The sequence below is a fragment of the Crocodylus siamensis genome, chromosome 2 (genome assembly GCF_052110815.1).
Source record: "Crocodylus siamensis isolate JL-2025a chromosome 2, ASM5211081v1, whole genome shotgun sequence".
Classification (NCBI taxonomy): domain Eukaryota; kingdom Metazoa; phylum Chordata; order Crocodylia; family Crocodylidae; genus Crocodylus; species Crocodylus siamensis.
The window spans coordinates 167,295,218-167,316,659 of record NC_143396.1 but is presented as its reverse complement, the minus strand read 5'-3'; the positions used below and the strand labels follow the sequence as shown (position 1 = coordinate 167,316,659).

Genomic DNA, 21,442 nt, shown 5'->3' with positions numbered 1-21,442 from the left:
GGAGAGGAGCAGGGTGAGAGGAGGTGAAGCGGGGGGTCACAGTGGTGACTGTTGTCAGGGCCAGGCAGCAGGCAGGGAGGAAGGGAGGCAGGCAAGTGAGAAGGGGGCCCCAACAACAGTTGGCAAGGAGGAGGAAGTGGCAGGGAGGGAGGGAGGCTGCACAGGCCTGGGCGGGCATGTGGTAAGGGTGGGTTATGGTGGTGACTGTTGTCAAAGGTGAGCTGCAGGGAAGGAAGGAAGGGAGAGGAGCAGAGAGGGGAGGAATGGGGGGTTCACAGTGGTGGCGCCCCCTCACTGCCCAGCTCCAACAACAGCTGGCAGGGAGGGGGAGGTGGTAGGGCGGGGAGGTAGGGAAGTCTCACTGCAAGGTGGAGGCAGGAGAGGGGAGGGAGCCTCCGCACTGGAGAAAGAGGAGGTGGTAGTAGCAGCAGCAGAGGGAGTCTTTACATGGCTGGCCCCAAAGGGTGAGTGGGGGGCCAGGGGGAGCATGTAACAGTCCCTGAAATCCAACATTCTTGATGGGGAATTAGCTGGTCACTTGAATAAATACATATGCCAGCACTGAACACTGACCCATACCAGCTCTTTCTGGTTACTAAAAACTGTCAAAATCATGACACAACTAGAAAGATACAGCCATCAACAAGAAAATTCATTAAATTTCAGTCACTAGAGAAATATTATCCTTCCTAGCTGCTTTCTCAGGGCATCCTTCACTTCCTTGTTCCTCAGGCTGTAGATCAGGGGGTTCAGCATGGGGATCACAATAGTATAAAACACAGAAACCACCTTGTCTCGTTCCACTGCATCCATCCCCCCTGGCTGCACATACATGAAGGTCAATGTCCCATAGTACAGCACAATGGCTGTCAGGTGGGAGGCACAGGTGGAGAAAGTTTTGCACCTGCCTGCAGCTGATCGCATATTCAGGATGGTTGTGACAATGTAAATATAGGAAACAAGAACAATTGCACTATTCCCTATCACAACAAAGGAAGAGAGGACAAAAAGCACCACTTGGGAGAAGTAGGTGTCTGAACAAGAGAGATGCAGCAATGGTGGAACATCACAGAAGTAAGAGTCAATTTCATTGGGACCACAGAATGTAAGTGTAAATGCAGAGCTGGCCTGGATAAGGGCATTCACCAAGCCCATGAGATAGGAAAGAACCACTAGCTGAATGCGGAGTCTCTTGGACATAACAACTGTGTAGAGCAGAGGGTTACAGATGGCCACAAAGCGATCATACGCCATCACAGCCAGAAGATAACACTCAACAGAGACAAAAAGGGCAAAAGCCCACAGTTGTACAGCACAGGCAGTATAGGAAATGGTTCTGCTTTCTGCTAGGAAATCATACAGAAGCCTTGGAGTGATAACGGAGGAGTAGCAGATATCGATGAAAGAAAGGTTGCTGAGGAAGAAGTACATGGGGGACTGCAGAACAGGATTGGTGTTGATCAACACAATCATGCCAAGGTTCCCCACCAGTGTAAGAAAATAAATCAGCAGGAAGAGGATGAAGAGGGATATCTCCAGGACAGGAGAGTTGGTAAATCCCAATAGAATGAACTCAGACACTTGGGTTCTGTTTCCTGTTCCCATCCTTCTAGCACTTTTTCTATTAGTATGAAGATGGAATTCTAAAATACAGAAAGAACCATCAAGTTTCATGATCACCCTCAATGAAAATACCAGACAATGTCAAGGAAATGAGGTAGCTCAAGTAAAAATATGACAATAATTTTGGAAAGAAAAAAAATCTTTCACTTTATTATTTGCTCATATTCATCAAAACTGAATCAATCCACCTGAAACTTTATATCCAGAGAGTTGCCCCAGAGAAAAGTGCTTTATCGCATTTCTAGAACATAATATGTATGGCATTCACAAACATAGTTGTTTAACCATTTGAACGTGTTTCAGGTGTGAGACATTTTTCAAAATATATTGGTAAATCAATCCATTGACCAAAGGACTACCTCTAAGACAGATGCATCTCACACCTCTTCCATGAGACTTGTTCCAGTCAAATCCAATATTTCCACAGTGTATAAACTTTCATTTAAGAGAAATAATAATCCTCTAGCCCTTGGGGTTGTAAAGGAAATCTTTCTAAGTTACATCAAATGTAATTGATGCCGAAACAATGCAGAGTTGCTCTTCTAATCCTGTTGAACTCTTGGAACCATATCTATAATGATACTTTCCATGGAGCTTCAGCCTTTTTCTGGGCATCTGTCTATTGTCATAATTAGAGGACTTACAGCACCTCTGCCCCCTTCACAGTTCCTCTAGGTGTACCCTCTTAGATGCTCTTTGATTTTGCTGATTCAAGGCAGGGATGAGGCAAGCTCAGGCTGGAACCTTAGCTCTAATTCTTTGTGTTTTATCCATGCTTACCTAGTAGATTCACATCATTTTAGTACCTATAGTAATTTCCTTCAGGAGCTTGTGACTAGTGCTGTATGTAGTTATCAGACAGCCTTGTTAAATCAAAGATTTACTGGTTTAAAAAGTAACAAAGCATCTGGGAAAAATTTTTAAATATATTTAAGCTTGTAGTGATGCAAACAGAAGTCAAGAAAGTTGCTTTCTTTCCACTGATGTGGGTTGGGTACCTATGCATTCTTGAACTTTGTTACCATTTCTCCATGAATGAAAAAAGTTTATACTCTTGAACATTTGCACAATCTAAGGAAAAAGGAGTACTTCCTTAAAACATTTTTACCATATAAAATGTGAGATAAAGGTGTCTTTAACGAGAGCCTTGTAGAACACCCCTGTGTGCATTTTTAGAATATTAATTTGTCTCGTATGATAAAACACAACCTGGCCTGGTGAAGACAGTCGGGTTTCAGCCTAACCACACACAATACATTGTTGGTGGCCCAGGACAACATATGCTACTGTAACTTTCTAGTCAATCAAGTTTTCATTGGCATGATTAAAATGTTTAGTAGGACAAACAGAGGTTAATGAACTTTAGCATTTGCTCATTTGGTTCTCTTAAAGATGTTCAGCAGCTCAGTCTGACCTTTACAATGTGAAGTAGAAAGATTTTTTTCATGTCTACTGGCCAATAGTTGGGAAGTCTCTGAGCAGTCCATGGTCATTTTGCTATTGGCTGTGATAATGCAAAGAGTTATTCTAAATGCAAGTGTTCGTGTATTTGTAGGAGGCAGAGTAGATTTTCACCTTATAGACTAAATCAGAGCTGTATAGCATAGGATTCTGTAAGTAGAAGTCTTCATTCATCAGATGCTATTCATAGTGTAAACATTATTGACAGTGAACTAATGTTTGTAAATCAAATTTAAATTGTCTGACACACTGCACATCTAGTTTCATTTTCTGTTCACTGTTGTTTCCCTGTTTTGCTTGCAAAATGATGGGAAGTGTCACTAAAGCACTTCACCCAAATTCTTTTTGGACCCAGAATGTAAATCTTACCTGGCATAGAAAAGAGCTCACTTCATCAATATCACACAGACGATGCCCAGGGCCCTATTGTGTAGTGTTTACTAACGGTTTGGGGGCTTTAATTTGTAGACTTATTGTTGTTCCTCCCCTGCTCCTTGGATATAGATAAACCACCTGGGAGACGCAAAGGAACAACAGTCTAGATGGTCCCTTTACACCATCTTATTGTTGTAATAATACGCCCAGTAATAATGATCAGAATGTACATGGATGCAGTTAAGACTATAGATATGCTCCATATTTTCCCTTTTTTAACAACGGAGCATGGCTGTAGTTAAGACACTGACCTCAGAAACCTTGGTTACTACTTTTTTATACTACCACAGCTTTCTTCTGTGACATTCCTGCAAAAATCATATACAGTGGCATTCTGTTTTTGGTTTTTTTTCCCCCTAGTCATCCAAGTGGCCCTTTTATTAAACTCTTCAGGGCAATTTTGGTACCTGCCTGTCTAGTAACTTTTTATTGCTAAACAAGTAGACCTGCATGCCTGGATGACCACATATGTGCACAAACTGGTAGCACCAAGATGTGACAGAAACTTCTTGTCTGTTCCCCCAAATAATTCCATAGCTAGAACACCCACTTGTGAATCTGAAGGACTTGGGTTCTAGGTCCCCTCACCTAGCAATTTTGAACTTGGGTCTCCCTGATTCCCGAACATACTATGCTAGTGACCACACTACAGGTCAGCCATTATCCACTCCTTCCATTGATGCTTATGAAGGTAGCTCCCCCAGCAACCATGAGAAGAAGGTCTGTGGAAGGTAAATGAGGTCTGAAGTAAAGGAAGCAACCTAGACAGACAGCATGTGGCTCAGTGAGTTATTTCTTAGCATGAAATGGGTAATGCCCTGGGATTCAACCAAGGGCCATACTCTAAGTAGGCCAAAAGCTTCCAACGCCCACTTCATTCACCCTCGCTGAATTAGACTGCTTTCCATTCTTTTTTTCCAAGGCTGATGTTAGCAAGTCACCTTCAAAAGAAATGCTGGAGAACATCTTGAGTAATAGGGGTGTGCAAAGCAGGCCGTATTCAATACGGATTCAGATTCGGCCTGAATTGGGGACAGTGATTCGATTTGTTGATTTGGATCACTGTCCCCAATTCGATTCAGCTGAATCTGAAGATTCAATGCTCATTTGGAGAATCAGTGATTCGGACATAGACACAGCTTTAAATGTTTTTTCTACATACCTTGAGGTATCAGGCATGGTTTGTGAATGCTGTGATGCTGGGACAGATGGAGTGTCCCACAGGAGCGCAGCCCCCTTCTCCCCCCCACCGCATACTCGGTGGCGAACCCAGAAGTGGATCTGAAGCAGTTCTGGTCCACTTCTGTGTCCACCAGGGAGCGTGCAGAGGGAGGGCCCGCGTCCCCCCAGCTCAGTGATCAGACCCAGGAGGCACTAGTCACCAATCCAGGAGGGCATGGGGGGGAGGGCCCAGCACACTCCCTGGGGACCTGGAAGTGCCTGATCCACTTCCAGGTCTGCTGCTGAGAGCACTGGAGAGCCCCCCGCACTCTTGTAAGATGTTCCATCTACCCCAGCATCACGGCATTCATGAGCTGCCTGGTATCTTGAGATATGTAGAAAAAACGTTTAAAGTTGTGTCTATGTCTGAATCACTGAATCTCTCTGAATCTCTCCAGATCAATTCAGATGGCTCCGATTCAATTCAGAGAAATTAAAGGGTCTCCTGATTCGATTCGGATTCAGAGATTCGGCCACTGAATCAGGCCAGATCTCTGCCAAATTGAATCACGGACCAAAACTTTGCACATCCATAATGAGTAACCTCTGGCCTGTTGTTGGTGTAAAGTGCTGCAATGGGAAGTGAGAGAGACCCTGGTTCAAGCCATACTTGCATGAGGGGGCCAAAACCCATGAGCTCCAGCATTCCACGTGACTGCACTAGCCATTGAACTATGGAGGGGGGAGGAAGGGAAAGGAAATGCACATGGCCTTGTTCTGCTTAGGAGGCTGAGTCCATGTAGTGAAAGAAGTTATAATTTAGAGATGTTCCCTAACAGGAGACTGTGGTACTTGGGAGTTTGGAATGGGAACTCAGGGTGCAGCTAATATACCAAACCCACAACCCCAGAACCAGGCACAGGGAGCTGTCAAGAGAAGTTCTCACTTTTATATCAGGGATGCTGGGAATTAGGGTCTCAAGCCAACATCCTAGGGAAAAAGGAATAGGCACAAGAGAATAAATATTAACTTTAAGGCATATACATTTAGGATCCAGGTAACAAGTAATAAACAGTGGCCACCTGGTGAAATCACCCAAGAACAGGTAACATGTCTTTGGACCAGAACTGCAGGTATGCTGCTGGTTCTTCCTCCCCAGGTGCAGCACCTTGCACTTGTCAGTGTTGAATCCCATCCTATTCTCATCCGCTCACCCCTGTAACCTGACTGATTGCAGCCTATTCCTCCCTTCTAGCATGCCCACATCCCCCAACATCTTAGTGTCATCAGCAAATTTGAACAGGATGCTATTTACCCCCTCGTCCAAGTCACTGGTGAAGATGTTGAACAGTGCGGGCCTGAGGACTGAGTCCTGGGGGACCCCACTGCCCACATCCCTCCAGATCGAAAATGACCCATCCACCGCCACTGTCTGGGTGCGGCCCTCCAGCGAGTTGGCGACCCATCTGACTGTGTAGGTATCAATGCCACAGTCCCCTAGTTTTTAATGAGAACGGGGTGAGAGACAGTTTTGAAGGTCTTCCAAAAGTCCAGAAAGACTATGTCCACTGCTACCCCTGTGCCTAAGGATTTGGTGACCTGGTCATAGAAGGCCACCAGGTTGGTCTGACAGGACCTGCCTCTAATGAACCCGTGTTGGTTGCCCCTAAGCATAATCTCCCCTGCTGGCCCCTCATGGACATGTGCCAGAATATTTATCTCAAAAAGCTTACCCAGGATCGAGCTAAGGCTAACTGGCCTATAGTTTCCTGGGTCCTCCTTCCTCCCTTTTTTGAAGATGGGAAGAAGTCCATGGGAAGAAGTTATGATCACCAGTCCACAGTTGTTGCTCTGACTTATGAGACCATCTCCCAGAGGAACACCCAATTGACTGAAAATAGAGGTCAAGAGCTAATTCACTAGGCCCACAGCAGTCCTGGCATCAGTATTGACTCCCAACTTCACACCACCAAGTACTTCTTCAGCCAGCTGTCTTGCAGAGATTTCTGCCATTCCTCTAATATCATCCCCAAAGTGTTAGACAGTTTCCTGTACGACAGGAAGGTCATTTCCTTTACTGAATGCTTTGTACAGATGTATGCCTTTATCACTTGTTCCTCTTCTTCTTGTCATGGATGGCTTGTGACGATTACGTGGCCATCTGTATCTTCTTGCTATACAAAGTTGTCATGTCCCCCAGGCGATGTCTCAAACTGGCCACTGTAATACATGCCGTACACTTCCTTCATTCAATGTTACACACTACCTGGACAAAGGTTTTTTGTCACTCTGGTGTTATTGATCACTTCTTCTGTGAGATACCTTCACTTCTCACACATTGCTATGCCAATATCCACAAGTATGAAGTTCTGCTGCTCAGTAGTGCTATAGTACATACAGTAGACTCCAACCTGATAACCATAGACTGCTATGAAAGCAGCACACATCCCATGTGTGTCATATGTGCAGTATGCCCCCGGGTCAGCTCTTCCTGTATGTAGTATGCAGGTTGGAAAAGGCACTATGGGTACTGCACAGGAGGTCAGTCCTGATCTGGCCCACATATCAGCCCAGTGACCCTCATCTGGCCCATGAAGCTGCATGAATTTGATACCCCTGCTACATATTGTGACGGTACTTGAAAACACCTATTTTCAGACTCCTTTATTCAGACTGAAAATTCTGCACTGGTCCAGTCCTGAAGGGAGCAAACCAGGAAAGCCAAGGCTGCAACTGAACTCCAACTAGCTTTGAGCATCAAGGACAATAAAAAGTCCTTTTTCAGATATGTGGGGAGCCAGAGGAAAAGCAAGGGCAACACTGAACCCCTGCTAAACCAGATGGGGCAACTGACAACTGATGCCCAAGAAAAAGCCAACCTATTCAATGAATACTTTGCATCGGTCTTTCGGACACATTCTGGGTGAATGACAGCTATATAAAGGAATTCTGATCTATTAGCTAAGGCACTGTTTGGAGGGAGACCCAAGATCAGGAAATTATAGAGTCATCATTGTATTGGTTTGTTTCTCAATGTGGATATTTTTATTTCAAACATCAGTGCTTTTATTTGGTTTAGCTTATCCTCAAAACTGAAAAACAAACAAACCCAAACAAGTATTGTCATTGACCACTTTCAAGTGAAAGTTTTTCATTTATTTCAGAACAAGTAGAAATAAGCAAATTCATGCTCCCCCATCAAACACGCTGAAATTCTAATTAAATACCTGGTTTCTAAATTATTTTTCTCCTTTTTTCAAGCCACTACATTTACATACCACTTGTGGCACATTTTGCCTTTTTTTCTCTCATTTTTTCAGTAACACCCATGCTGATCTGAATAAAAAAGACCATAAACAAACTCACCCCACTCAAATGGAAAGAGATATTTTCTTCCTTTCCAGGCAAAAATATAAAGTCAAGATGCAAATTGTAAAGTGGTCCAGGACATTCATGCTAATGTGGAGAGGAAGGCTGCCCTGGGGCCATAGCCCATGATATGGGAGTCCCAATATTTAAGATACTATAAGTCTATGTTAATTGGAACAATATAGCTGAGAGATGGATATAGGCTTCACTGGACCATTCAGGCATGGGAATGACAGAAGGGTAGATGCTCCCTGAGAGCCTTCTTTGGGTTGTGCAAAAGACAGATTAACAGCAAGAAGGCCTTTGCTCTTGTGCTGGTGCATATAGACAAAGGCTGTTTTCTTGCTATCCAAGGGCCCCAATAATATGGACGTTTCTAGATAAAAAAAATCAACACTTCGAATTGCATCAGGAGGCAAATTGGAAAAGAATGCTGTCTTAGAAGAATGGGCATAATGTGCTCCCCATGCTTTGCTCTACTCTAAAAAGACAACTGGATTCCTTACTAACTACAGCTTCTGGGTTTTTCTCAGCATAACAGTGATCTAGAGTGGAGGAAACCAAGGCACTGAAAACAGGCAAAAGAAAACCTTGGGAAGATGCAGATGGTGCTATATTCAAATGTGGAGGCGAAGAAAGATTTGCATCTCATGGCTTCTGAAAGCAATTATATAACTTATGTGTGGGTTGGAAACATCTTTCCATCCTCAATTCAAAAGCATTATGCTTGCACAGACAAGCTTTGTATTAGGAAACATGACCCTAGGTACAGAATCTTTGAAATGTCTCAAGATTCCTGTGTTTTAAATCAAGCTCAAAGGAGATCATTAAAATGTATGAAGACATATATCCATGGATGAGGGATGATGTGTCCTTTTCCATGCTACATAAACACTCGTGTTTCTAAACCCATTAATTTTTGTTCAGTAAGAACCTGTAAGGAAGGAACACACTTCATAATTCTGATCTCTGTGTGTTTAAGAGTCATGACTCAAACATGGTCCTTTTCCATATTGATTACCCTTTTATGTTTCCACAGAATCAACAGTCCTCAATGTAGGTCACTGCGATTTTAAAAAAAAACTTTAATGCACTTTTGAGAGACAGAATTCAAAGTAGCAATAGGCTGGTGTTATCCCAGATATGTCAATACTTCTCACAACTTGTACCCTATGGTATGAACCCCTTCTCCTTTCTTGTCAGCTGTTGAACATCACTTACATCAACTAAACATGATGAGAGCCAGAGACCCCCTAACAGCTCCCCCACCGCCACTGCCTCTGTTTGCCTGAGCACATCAGGTCTCCTCTCCCAGCCATTCCCTCTCCTGTGCCCACCACCCCCAGGGAGCACCTGGGACCTGAGCACAGCTGTTCTGCCCCACACCTGCATCTGCCTGAGCCAGGGGGAAAGCAAGGGTCACCCTGAAGGCCCCAACCTGAGATGGAGCCACAGGGGCTCATGAGCAAAGATAGGCCTCACAAAACCCACCTTTCCCCACCACTGCTGGCCACCTGTGCCAGCATGACCCCTGCCGACAGTTTGCCAACCCCACTGCCTGACCAAATTCCATATTAATTATGCATGTGATATTCAAGATGTTTATGTGTGTATTTATGTATCTGTGGGGCTACAGCCATCAATCCAGGACTGTATGCATTGATGCCTTTTCTTGGTGCTGTGACTCTCAGCTGTGCTGCACCACAGGGTGTCTCTTCCAAACAGCAGGTTGCAGCAAAGCAAGCGTGATGATTACAGAATTCAATACCAGTTTCAGCCCCAGGGGGGTCACAAGGAGAACAGTGTGTCTGGCTGATACATGGGTGCCACCTTGTGCTTCTTTGTTTGAATGTCAGACATCAGCTGTCTTCAAGGTTGAGGGCCAATGCCAAACCCTGTCTGTAGGGTGAGTGGGATGGGCCAGTGGTGTCCCCTCTGCCCACAGTGGCCTCCAGATCACCCTGCTGCTCTGAAAATTCCTCCTTTTGTATTCTTTCCCTCCTGATGGCTCTTCATTTCCTGGGACTGTTGATTGGTTTGCCTGTGGTCATTATACTGTTCATGTTCTTTTCTGTCAGCTTTTCTTCTCAAATATATCCCTTTTCTTCTCAGATATATTACATTCATACATCATAATTGGTCACTTACCAGTGTCTTAATTTGGACATGTCTTGCCTCCTAATTTTCTCATTCCACCAAAACCAGAAATACCAGGTTTGCAGCTGGTCACTGTGACCTAATGCCAATGCTGCAGGTTCTCTTATCTTTGTTATTGACTACTGTGGTATGTTTTCAGTTTCCCCAGCCTGTTTTTCTGCTAGTTTCCCACAGGAAGGCTGAGAACATGAAATGTTGTCACAAATAGACTTTTAGAAACCAATTAACTCTTGCCATTCTCCTGGATCATTGTTCTAATGCAATAACTGCTCTAACTGCATGCCAGTTCCTAAAAGCAAATTTCTGAATATCATTTTCTAGCTGTCAGTTCTCACACAGGAACCTTTCCATCACATGTGTCCTTTTCCTGGACTGGGAGGGAGGGAAGGAGGTCTTGATTTTTTTTGGCAAGGGAGGATTTTTTTCTTGTTTCTGCAGTGGTTCTTAGACATAGCAGTATGGTAGCTCCTGTGCCTGATCTAGGGGTGTTCTCTGAAAAAAAATGATGTTTTCCCTTTGCCTGCTGAGTGCAATACTCTTGATGCCTTTCCATGAGTTCCCTTGAGGGGGAGGGGGAGTTGTTTATGCACATGGGCTCAGGGTATCTGTGCTTAGGCTTGAATCTTCCATGGAGTTCAGCATGGTCCTAACAGAAATGGCAGGGACATATGAATTACACAAATATATCATCCCATTGAATGGGACATGCTCAAGAGCAACAGGGGAGAGTGGGGGGGGGAGGGGTGCCTTGGTAGGTTACAGACTTCAGCAGGGGAGGGGAGGGGAGGGAGGAAAGCAGGTAATTCACTTTCTCCTTATTCCCCACTATTCCCAACCCCCCCCCCCACACACACACAAACACACTTTTGAGATCTGATTATTGTAATTCCAGGTGTAGGAATTCTCATGTCCAGGCAGATGTAGCTGAATTCTAATGCTCTTGTAAGAGAGCTGAATATTTATTTCAGGCTTTTCAGAGTTCTTCCTCATCAAATTGCCTATATTGGGGCTGCCTAATTTCTGAGTCACTGCCCAGATCCAGGGGACCACATGCCACACACTGCATGGGCTTCTGCTGTGCAGGCCATGTATTGGACTGTATAGCCCTGTTCTTAATGCATATCATGCCTGCTGCACCATACCAGCAAACTCATGCTGCAGGATATCAGCCTTCACAGCATTGCTACCTGTATATAGCTGCCCAAAACAGCACTTCCACACATAAAAAATTGCTTTTTAGACCCACAAAGGAAAGCAAAATTCCACCCATGGGTCAAATAAGCCATTACTCACACTTTGGGATTTTATGTGACCACGCATCTAGATCCATATGAATGGAAGCAAATCATTCTGTACTACCTACAACATGACCCTTGATGTGTTGATCAAAAAACTGTATATATTAGCACTTAGGGTAGGTCCAGATGAGTGTGCATGTGCAACCTATGGTGCCTCAAACTTATCTGAGGTGCTGCAAACTGCATATGGTGCATGTGCAACTGTGTTCTGCAGTGCAAATTGGCAGCATGGCACCAAAATTTGATACCAGGAACTCCTGGATGTTTTTTTTCCTCTTCCTTTTTTGTCTCAGTTTTCTTGACACTGGGCACTCCCAGTATCAACAACAACAAAAACCTGTGGCAAAAAAAAGGGGCATGGTGCACACTACAGGAGCATATGCCGGAGCAACTGGAGGATGAGTCATCCAGGGAAATGCTCCGGCTGCCGGCCAGCATCTCCCTTCCTCTAGGTCCACCACAGCTCTTCCAGCATACCAGGAGCCAGAAGAAGCAGGGAACCCCCTTAATAAGATCTTCATTCTCCCAGCTCTTTCCATGGTTCTCTGTCCCCTGTTCTATTCTTCATGTCCTTGATTATTGCAGAGTTTCTCTCCATCATTTGGAGTACTGTCCTGCAGCCAGGTGCCTTTCTTTGGAGTGAATTCATTCTGTTGCTGGTGCCTGCTTGTCACAAGTGGGTCTTGGACAACAACATCTTTGGCCACTCAGGGATTGAGGTGTCAACTAGGGTCAGGAGGAGCAAGAGAAATCCAGAGACATGATAAGTGAGGAAACCAGGACATAATTCTGAGAGTGGGATCTAGGAACAAACTGAGTTAGAAATCCTGCTTCAAGGCTGAAGACTAGCATCACCCGACACTCTTCTTTGCTGCAGCCTGCTCTTTCATCCACCTTTACTGCCGCTACCTATTGTTCAGCAGCCTGCCCCTTTGCTTAATAATGCTAGGGTGGATGATTGTGTGGAGGTTGAGGGTTGAGGCATGGTTGGCTAGGTGGAGGGCACAGACCTGAGACACCTGGGTGAGGCCAGCAGAGCAGAAGATGCAGTTGTGGAGGGATCTAGGGAGGTAGGGCTTGTTCATGGGGGACTTTTTCAGGAATGGGGGAGGTGAGTTGTTTGAATCATATGAGCTTTCAGGGAATATAGGCTGAAGTTGGTGCTGACCTCTAGAGCACCAACACTTCTTGGTGGATGGGTGGCTGTGGAGGTAGTGAGCTCTGGGAAGTGGGAGGGGGAAGAAGGAGCTGTGAGGCAGACACCTGGGAGCCAGACGGGACAGGCATGGTGGTCATGCTGGGCTCCTGGGAGGTGGGTGTGGCACATGTTAGGGTGCTGCTGGGCTCCCAGGAACTTGGGAGGGAGGCAAAACAACAGGATCTGAATGCCTTGAATGGCCTGCAAGAGCTGAGGAGCCATTATGGACTGGAGATGGTCACAAAAACTTGCTTGACTCCTGGGAGGGTCCCTGTCCACTTCCAACTCCTCTTTCTCCTCCTCTCATCTCAGCAGAGCTTCAGGTTGCATTTCACTGTAGTGAGAACAGATGTGATTACTTTGGAGAAGGATGGAAAACAATTGACCTGAGTGCCTGAAATCCTTAATCAGAGGTGGCAGGTATTAAAAGAGGTATATCACTCTAAGGAATACAATAGAGTGCAGCAGAACATTTGGGATTTATTCCAGAACATTTTGAGATGGATAAAATTAGAATTAATGACTGTAGTAGATAGGAAAGCATGGAGGATGGCATAAGCAAACCTGAAACAGTAGATGTGTAGCTGTAACTGACTACATTTCTTATTCAGTAAATGGTAAATGTGCATGGCACCAAACGGGATGAACCTTGCAAAACAGTAGAACCAAAACCTGACAGAAAAGACACAGAAAAGTATGTGGAAATGTTGTAATTATGGAGATCATTAATCAGCAAATGGCAAGGTGTGATGGATGCATGCCTGATGTAAACCATTTATCTAATAATGTATAAAAAGAATAAAATAGAAAAATTCAGTAAAAGCTGTGTTAACTGGCATTTTACTAAATGGAATACTCTACTATTGGGCATGCACATCTTGTGGGGGTGGGACAGGGTTGGAGAGCAGCATCTCTCCTCTGCGGGCTGCGCAGGCATCGCCAAGCTGGCCAGACGTGGGGGAGGGGGCAGGAGTTTGCATGCGGTGGTGGCCGCCACCACCATCCACCACCCAGTGCTGCTGCCGCCGCATTAATTCCAATAACCAATATTTTTAGATAGCCAGAACCCTCCTTACGCCACTCATGCTGGGTAACACAGGTTTTACTGTACTTTGTACTTGCATTTAATTCTGCACTGCTTCTGCTGTCAGCCAGCCTGAACCCCTGGCTGATAGGATGAATAAAGACTACACTTAGGGCCTTGTTTCCTGTTGCACTTTGAGCAGCTTAAATGTTGGTAAGAGCTAGTGCCAGCCTAGCTCAAGTTTGGTGCATTCGCACATTAAAGCCAGGTATACTAGTCTGCAAGAAAATTTCACTCAGCTCAAAGTGCAATCATTTGAGAAGAATGTAATTGAATGCAATGGTGCTGATCCCTTCCTAAGGCAAGTTGGTATACATCAACTGAAATCATTAGCGCTCCAACAATTTACAGGAGCTGAAACTATGGTACATGGAGCTAAAGGAGAGCAGTATATTTATATTTCAGTCAAGTCTTAGATTAGCAGTAGCTGAATAAATGAGAAGACTGGTAATTGCATGTGAATTTATTAAATGAATAGCAGTCTCCGGCTTCATCTTTAGATGTGGGTCCTGGAGAGTAGAAGTGGCAGACACACATCATTTGAGAAAGAGGATATTTGTGTAAATTAATTCATCCTGTACCTATAACTGTTCTGGGGGAGAATTCTGGAGTCCAGAGACCCTGTAGGGCTACAAAGTTTCATTAGTGCTAATTTGCAATCTATAAATGAGGTAACATGTTTTCATGGCTGCTTCTCCAAACATCTGAGTTTTACAGCTTAGAAGTCCTTTGGGAATGTGATTCTCTGGTGATTCCGTGCTGTACACAAGTGCTACAAGTATTACATCATCCTCCAAGTTGTGACTCCAAGCTAAATAAATACTATCCCTTTGAACAACTAAAAGGAGACAGCATGGCATAAGCTGTGTAGTGCTAAAAACATCTGACAGATGAGGAGGAGGGAGCAATCATTCATACCATGATCTCCAGGTAGGAAGTAGTCTCAAGGAATGACAGATGAGAGCAGCAGAGCTTAGTTCAAGAACTGAAATTGGGTAAAATTTAGTATGTGATGAAAAAATTAAAATCAGTCATCGTTTGAGTAAAACTGGGATCTGACACTGAGAGCTGAGTTTCCTCAGAGCTCAGGTTGATCCAGTACTGGGCAGGGAAAGTGAGCTTGTCTCTGGACCATCTTTAGTTACTAAAATACATATCCATAAGGCAAAAATCTGAGATATAAGAAAGGATTATGTAGTTTTGTTAAAAGTGAAACATTTCATAGGCATGTACAGACTTCAGCATTTTTACATGAGAGCCATATCAGAATAAGACAGACAAAAAACTAGAACTCTTGGTTCCAAAATGATACCTTTTATTAAACCAACTGAGAAATTGCAAGAAAATTGTCCTTTTCTGCAAGCTTTCAGGATCAAAGTCCCTTTGTCAGCCTCCAGGAAAAGTATCATATCAGAATTAAGCATTTTTGCTTACCTCCAATTTAGGTAATATTCCAAATGATTGCAGACTTTGTACTGCAGCTTATGGATAGGAGATGAAAAAGCTACAGAAGATGCAAACAAGGATAACTCTGTGATCCATGATACTTTAGAGAAGTTGCCAGAAGGTGACATCTGAAATTATAGGCTGAGCTCTTAACAGGTGTATAACAGTGTAAATAATTTAAAATAATATCAGCTATGGATCTAGCCTCTGTCACCTAGAGAGAAGGCCATGGCAGAAGCGCTCATGGTGCAGCCCTGTCAGATTCCAAAAGACCTGCAAATTATTGGAAATACCTTGTCACAAGGACACACAAAAGGAAAGGACCTAGAGAAAGAGAGAGTGATGTCTTAGGCAGGGGTCAGCAATGTCCTCTGACAGAAGGCTGAAGTGGTTCAGCTCACATCAACAAGGGTTAAGCAATATTCACCACCATCACCTCTCTCTTCACCCAGCTGAAGCACAGCGTGGCAAATGCCCATTCCACCAAACTGCAACCAGTGTGAGCAGATCTTCATCTCCAGCAAAGCCCTGGGCTCTCAGCTGAGGTGTGGTGAAGACCAGGGAGAACCCCGCACTGATGAATGCTGCCAAAGTCACAGCTCCATGATCGGGATGCAAAGGTTCTGCGGTCCACATCCAGCTCACAGGCCATAGGTTGCCAAGCTCTGGCTTAGGGGATGAGATCATAGCCTGGTACTTATTTACATTTAAGAGATATGAGGACATGATAGGCCAAAATATTGGGAGGAAATGCCCCACTATGATATTGAACATTGGTGCAGGCTTGTTAAGGGGTCGTTGACCTTACTGAGATGCTGGAGTAGAGGAAAGCTGGTGTCAGTGAAGTGAAGCTAGGGTAAACTCCTGTCACAGAAGCAGGTGAGTTGAGGAGTCAGCTTTGACCTCAGAGCAATGGATTATTTGATGTCATTAAATTCCTGTTTCTGCATTCCAGAAGTAGAGAAGGGAATGTGAGGCACAACCACTGAGTCACCTGAAACCACCTGAAGCCAGAGTAAGTGTTGCCTAATCATCAATTTCAACCAGAGAAGTGGCAAAAAAACATATTTTCTAATGTGTAAATATGCAAAGTGCCACCAAAGTCTGAAATATTTTTTAGGGGGTTAAGTTATTTAGGTTATTTATTTATAAATCTTAAATGCTTATTTTCAGAGTATTCAGTAATGTAGTTTACTATACCTCCAAAAACAGCTAATCTCATAGTTACTATACAAATATTATGTGCATATGTATGTGTGAGAAAGACCACCTTTCTTTAGTGGTTTGACCACATGGAGGGTAACAGCCTACTATGGATATCAGCCATTTAAAGTTACTTCTTTAACTTCGCTGGCAGGCACCTTTGATTTTTGGCCTTGATGACTCATTGGACAGTTTCACTGCCACTTTTTTTTTGCCTTCCTTACATAGGACCAAAGTCCCCATATTCAGCAGAAGGAATGAACTTCTGTGTTACCTTTTACTGAAAGAGGAACTGTTCCCAAAACACTGTACTTTTCCTGGGCATCTTTTTGCAAAGGGGCATGTCAGTGAGGTTCAGAGAAGGAGCACAAGTCACTGGTAAGGAACTGAACACTATCTGTTTGGTTGTCATGCTTCAGTGAGCCTTCCCAAAGCAAAGATTCCTCTCCTCCTGCCAACAGCTCCAAGTAGTGTCTCACAGTGTGGAGATTTCTGCTTCGCATTCCTGTTATTCAAGCTGCACTGCTTACCTTCTACTTCACCAGACAGGGGAGGAGGATGGCCAAAGGAAACCATACATCAGTGTCAGAGTTTATTTTCCTGGGCTTCACAGATGATCCACAACTGCAGCTGGTTCTTTTTGTGGTCTTCCTGGTGATCTACCTGATAAACCTGTTGGGGAACCTGGGCATGATCTTCCTGATCATCTTTGACTCGCAGCTCCACACACCCATGTACTTTTTCCTCAGCCACCTCTCCCTGGTGGACCTGGGCTACTCGACTGCCATCGCCCCCCGGATGCTGTCTGACTTCCTACACCAACGCAAGGTCATCTCCTTTGCTGGCTGTGCCACACAGTTCGCATTTTTTGTGGGCTTTGTAGATGCTGAGTGCTATGTCCTGGCTTCCATGGCCTATGATCGCTATGTGGCCATCTGCCGCCCCCTCCACTATGCCACACTCATGTCAAAACAGGTCTGTGTGGTGCTTGTTGCTGGCTCCTACCTGGCTGGCCTAGTCAGCTTGGCAGCCCACACTAGCCTCACATTCAGCTTGAGCTACTGTGGTTCTAATATCATCAACCATTTCTTCTGTGAGATCCCGCCCCTCCTGGCTCTCTCCTGCTCTGACACCTATGTCAGTGAGATCCTGCTCTTCAGTCTCTGTGGCTTCATTGAACTCAGCACCATCCTCATCATCCTTATTTCCTACATGTTCATCTTTGACTCCATCTGGAGAATCCGCTCTGCCGAAGGGAGGAAAAAAGCCTTCTCCACCTGTGCCTCCCACCTGATAGGAGTGACGCTTTTCTACGGGACAGTTATGTTTATGTATCTGAGACCAACATCCAGCTACTCTCTGGACCAAGACAAATGGGCCTCAGTCTTCTATACTGTGGTGATCCCCATGCTGAACCCCCTAATCTACAGCCTGAGGAACAAGGATGTTAAAGCAGCGTTCAGAAAACTTATTAACAGAAAAGTATTATCCCAATAAAATGTCCCCAAAGAAGAGGCTGCATAACAGGAATAGCAAATAGCAGTAACAGCAGCAGAGGAGTTTACATTGCCCTACCACGTAAAGTCATGTACTCTCCTAGTCAATACAATTCTTAGTCTGCTTGCAGTTTAATGTTTGCTCAATTCAAATGTATTATAGGAGGCATGATGTCAAATCTGATGTTGGCCTTTTGGGGGAGAGTAAAATATAAAGCCTTTGGGAAGAATGTGTATGAATTCCACATGTCTGTGCATATGCTTGTCTGGTTATGTTGTGAGCATGTTGTAGACATTTTCATTCCCATCTGTGAACACTTAGGGTGGGACATGTAACTGTTCTCTCCTTTGGCAATTATTGGTCTGAGCAAAAATATCAACATCTTGCTACACTGTAGCACTATTTCTCAAGGTTATTTTCCTCAAACTTCTCACCAAAACAAAGCGCTGTATTAGAGACACTAATTTAGCAAGTCAGACGTCTCCCAAATGAGCTTAGCATCTCATTGGAGGTGATGTAGCTAACATCATACCCAGCTATGCTTTCTTCCTCTGGTCCACAGGAGCAAGTACACAATTACGTCTCTGTTGACTGGGAGAGACCTTCTGCTGAAGTTTTGTAGGGGGCTCCAACTCACATCTCTGAGAAGATAACTTGGTCCCCTGAACAGGTCTGTGAACAAACCCTAGTTATGAAGCAAAGCGAGAAAAACCTTTTCCTCTACATTTTCCTGGGGGCTAAAGATGTGGCCCAGTGTGTGGGTGCAAGTTTGACTGCTTACATGTTCTGTACAATGTGTGTGAATCCCCTCTCCCTTGTAATATCACTCTGATAAATATCACTGAAATCAAATGTACCTTACACATTATGGATGATTGGACATTTTCTGTTGAAACACTTTTCAAAGGGAAAAAAAATACATTTTCAATTAAATGAAAGTGAAATTAAACATCTATTTTCCCGAGCAAATTTTGACCATCTCAGGTTTGGGGGGGGAGGGGAATGGACAGCTTTTGGCTGATTTTGGGGTGCCTTTGGTTGTCAAAATAAATACCCCTCCCTACCCACACACAGCTGGGGGGGGAGGGTTCATTTCTTTGGCTGCAAGTCAAAATTTTTTGTACAAGAAAAACTGTATTTTCCAGGTACTATCACACACACAAGCAGCCAAGTACTACTCTAAAGCCATAAAGTAATTATGGCATTGGAAACTGCAGCTACTAAGTAGCTACAGTGAATTTATTGTAAATCTGTTCTAATGTGAATCTATTCTAATGTAAATCTATTCTAAAAAGCAAACATCTACACCATTCATTCATTTGATTTCAAAATATATGTTTGTCCTGATTTACATGTGTTTGTGTAGTATATGCAGGTGATTTCACAATAGCTTAAAATGAAGTCTTACTCTTGTATATTGTGGGGGGGGGTGTATATAGGTTTGTCACAGGCTGTGGGTATGTGGGGTGTGAGTGGGTATGGGGTTTGTGGGGCCTTATGTGTTGGGGGGAGGGTGGCTGGAATATGTGAGGGGGTGTGGGGTCTGCATGTAAGGCAGTGCGAGGGGGAGTGTGGGTGCATGTGTATGGTGGGGTGTGCATGTGGGACTCACCCTATGAACACACCCACACACTGTCCCTGCTTGCACATGCACACACACTCTGTCCCTGCCAATACACACATTCTGCCCCTGCCTACACACACACACACTGGCGCAGCCCTGTGCTCCCCAATCCAGCAATGAAGCCAGAAGCCACGTGGTGCCAGAGAAGAAATGGGCCAGGAAGAGAGTGAAATAGCTGGGGGTGGAGTGGGGTGGGGCTGGGCTGCTCAGTCCTGCTGAGGGCTTCCCCTTGGTCCTATCAGCTTGCCTATCAGCTGTGACAGGTAGCCAGGAGCAAATAAATATTAATTTACTAATTTTTTTAGGGGCCCTGTACCCCAGATAGAATGGCCTGGTGGCCCGGATCCAGCCTGTGGGCCATATTTTGTCTGTCTCTGTTCTAGTCCCTGCTGTCCAAGGCTATTTAATTTTTAACCAATGTCCAACTAACATAAATTACATCAGCACTCCTGATTGAGATAGGTCTCTTGGCTGGTCTTCCACTTCATGGACAAGTACTCTAACCACTAGGTATCTTAAATAACAGGTAGACAGAAGCAGTAGTACCACCAACAGCTGTGCTTTTAAGTGACAGTGTCTGTTTGTGCTGAAGTCAGTGCTGTCAGGGTGTGTTAGGTGCAATCTATAAATACCAGCCAGATCAGGTCTCTCTAGGGAATCTAAGCCACATCTATACAAGCTTACTGTGCCATGCATCATGCATTCATGCCCTGAAACACATTATATAGCTCTACAATGCCTGGCTACTGAACTAGAAGTGTTCACAGGATACTGCAGGCCAGCTAGTTGGCAGTGACTGCCAGTGGTGCTAATGATCGTGCCCACAGCACAAGAGAGTACAGCTATACTACTTCTAGTTCCCTGTATGGAACAGTGTGATTTACTACCTGTCACAGTGAGTTTACAGTGTAAAAATCCCTCATATGCAGGGATTCTGAGTGTTTGAATCCCAAATAAACCTAAGCTGGGGTTTAGACACTTATATTCAATCTAGATAACAGTGTTACTACCCGCTTTGTGTCCTCTGTTGGAGGGAATGAAAGGAACAGGGAATCAAAGAAAAGTTATTGAGGACCAGGTATAACTTTATTTAATGAACCTTTATTTAATGACTGTAACAATGGCTCTGGTATCAGTAAATCATCAGGCTGCAGCTCACAGCCTGAAAGGGGCCCAGCAATGAGGTATTGGTTGCAATCTGATCTCTCTTCTTCTTGGGTACCAGCTCCCCAAAGAATTACCATGCTTGTTAGGGATATGAGCTTAGTGCTCAACATTATTTACATAATGCAACAGAAACATAATGGTGCACCCAAGGTCCAAACCCTTTCCAACATAACATAACATAACATAACATAACATAACATAACATAACATAACATAACATAACATACTAGTCATAGAATCAATGAGTCGGAAGGGACCTAGACAGATCATCTAGTCCGACCCCCTGCCATGGGCAGGAAGGAGCACTGGGGGCAGCAGGGGTCATAAGACCCCAGCCAGGTGCCTGTCCAGTCTCCTCTTGAAGACCTCCAGGGAAGGTGAGAGCACCACCTGTCTGGAAAGCCTATTCCAGGCTCTGGCCACCCTTACAGTGAAGTAGTTCTTCCTAATATCTAACCTAAACCTATCCTCCCTCAGCTTGTGGCCACTGTTCCTGGTGACCTCAAGGGGGCCTCTGGTGAACAGGCTTTCCCCAAGTCCCTGCTGGTGGCCCCTGATAAGGTTGTAGGCAGCCAAAATATCCCCCCTCAGTCTCCTCTTGCAGAGACTGAAGAGATTCAGGTCCCAAAGCCTCTCCTCATAGGGCTGGCCACAGAGGCCCTCAACCATATGACTGGCCCTCCTCTGGACCCTCTCCAGGTTCTCCACGTCCTTCTTGA

General features: G+C 44.6%; 2 protein-coding genes across 3 annotated transcripts; one reads left to right on the top strand and one right to left on the bottom strand.

Annotated features, from left to right (window-relative positions):
- Positions 1–669: 669 nt before the first annotated feature.
- LOC149871135 (olfactory receptor 9I1-like) lies at positions 670–1,605 on the bottom strand. The gene has a single exon (XM_090034570.1). It carries the CDS (start codon positions 1,603–1,605, stop codon positions 670–672), a length of 936 nt encoding a protein of 311 aa, XP_089890696.1.
- Positions 1,606–14,286: 12,681 nt separating this feature from the next.
- Positions 14,287–17,932, top strand: LOC149871134 (olfactory receptor 5AR1-like). 2 transcript variants are annotated; one of them, XM_090034832.1, is made up of 2 exons: positions 14,287–14,302; positions 17,004–17,932. In XM_090034832.1, the coding sequence occupies exons 1-2, from the start codon at positions 14,287–14,289 to the stop codon at positions 17,930–17,932; spliced, it is 945 nt and encodes a 314-aa protein (XP_089890958.1). The 2 variants fall into 2 exon arrangements, with proteins under 2 accessions (XP_089890958.1, XP_089890959.1); XM_090034833.1 differs by lacking the exon at positions 14,287–14,302 and having other exon boundaries at positions 16,994–17,932.
- The last annotated feature ends 3,510 nt before the right edge of the window (positions 17,933–21,442 follow it).

Excerpts from the sequence above, each read along its gene's own strand:
- LOC149871135 (XM_090034570.1), bottom strand. The coding sequence starts at position 1,605 with ATGGGAACAGGAAACAGAACCCAAGTGTCTGAGTTCATTCTATTGGGA.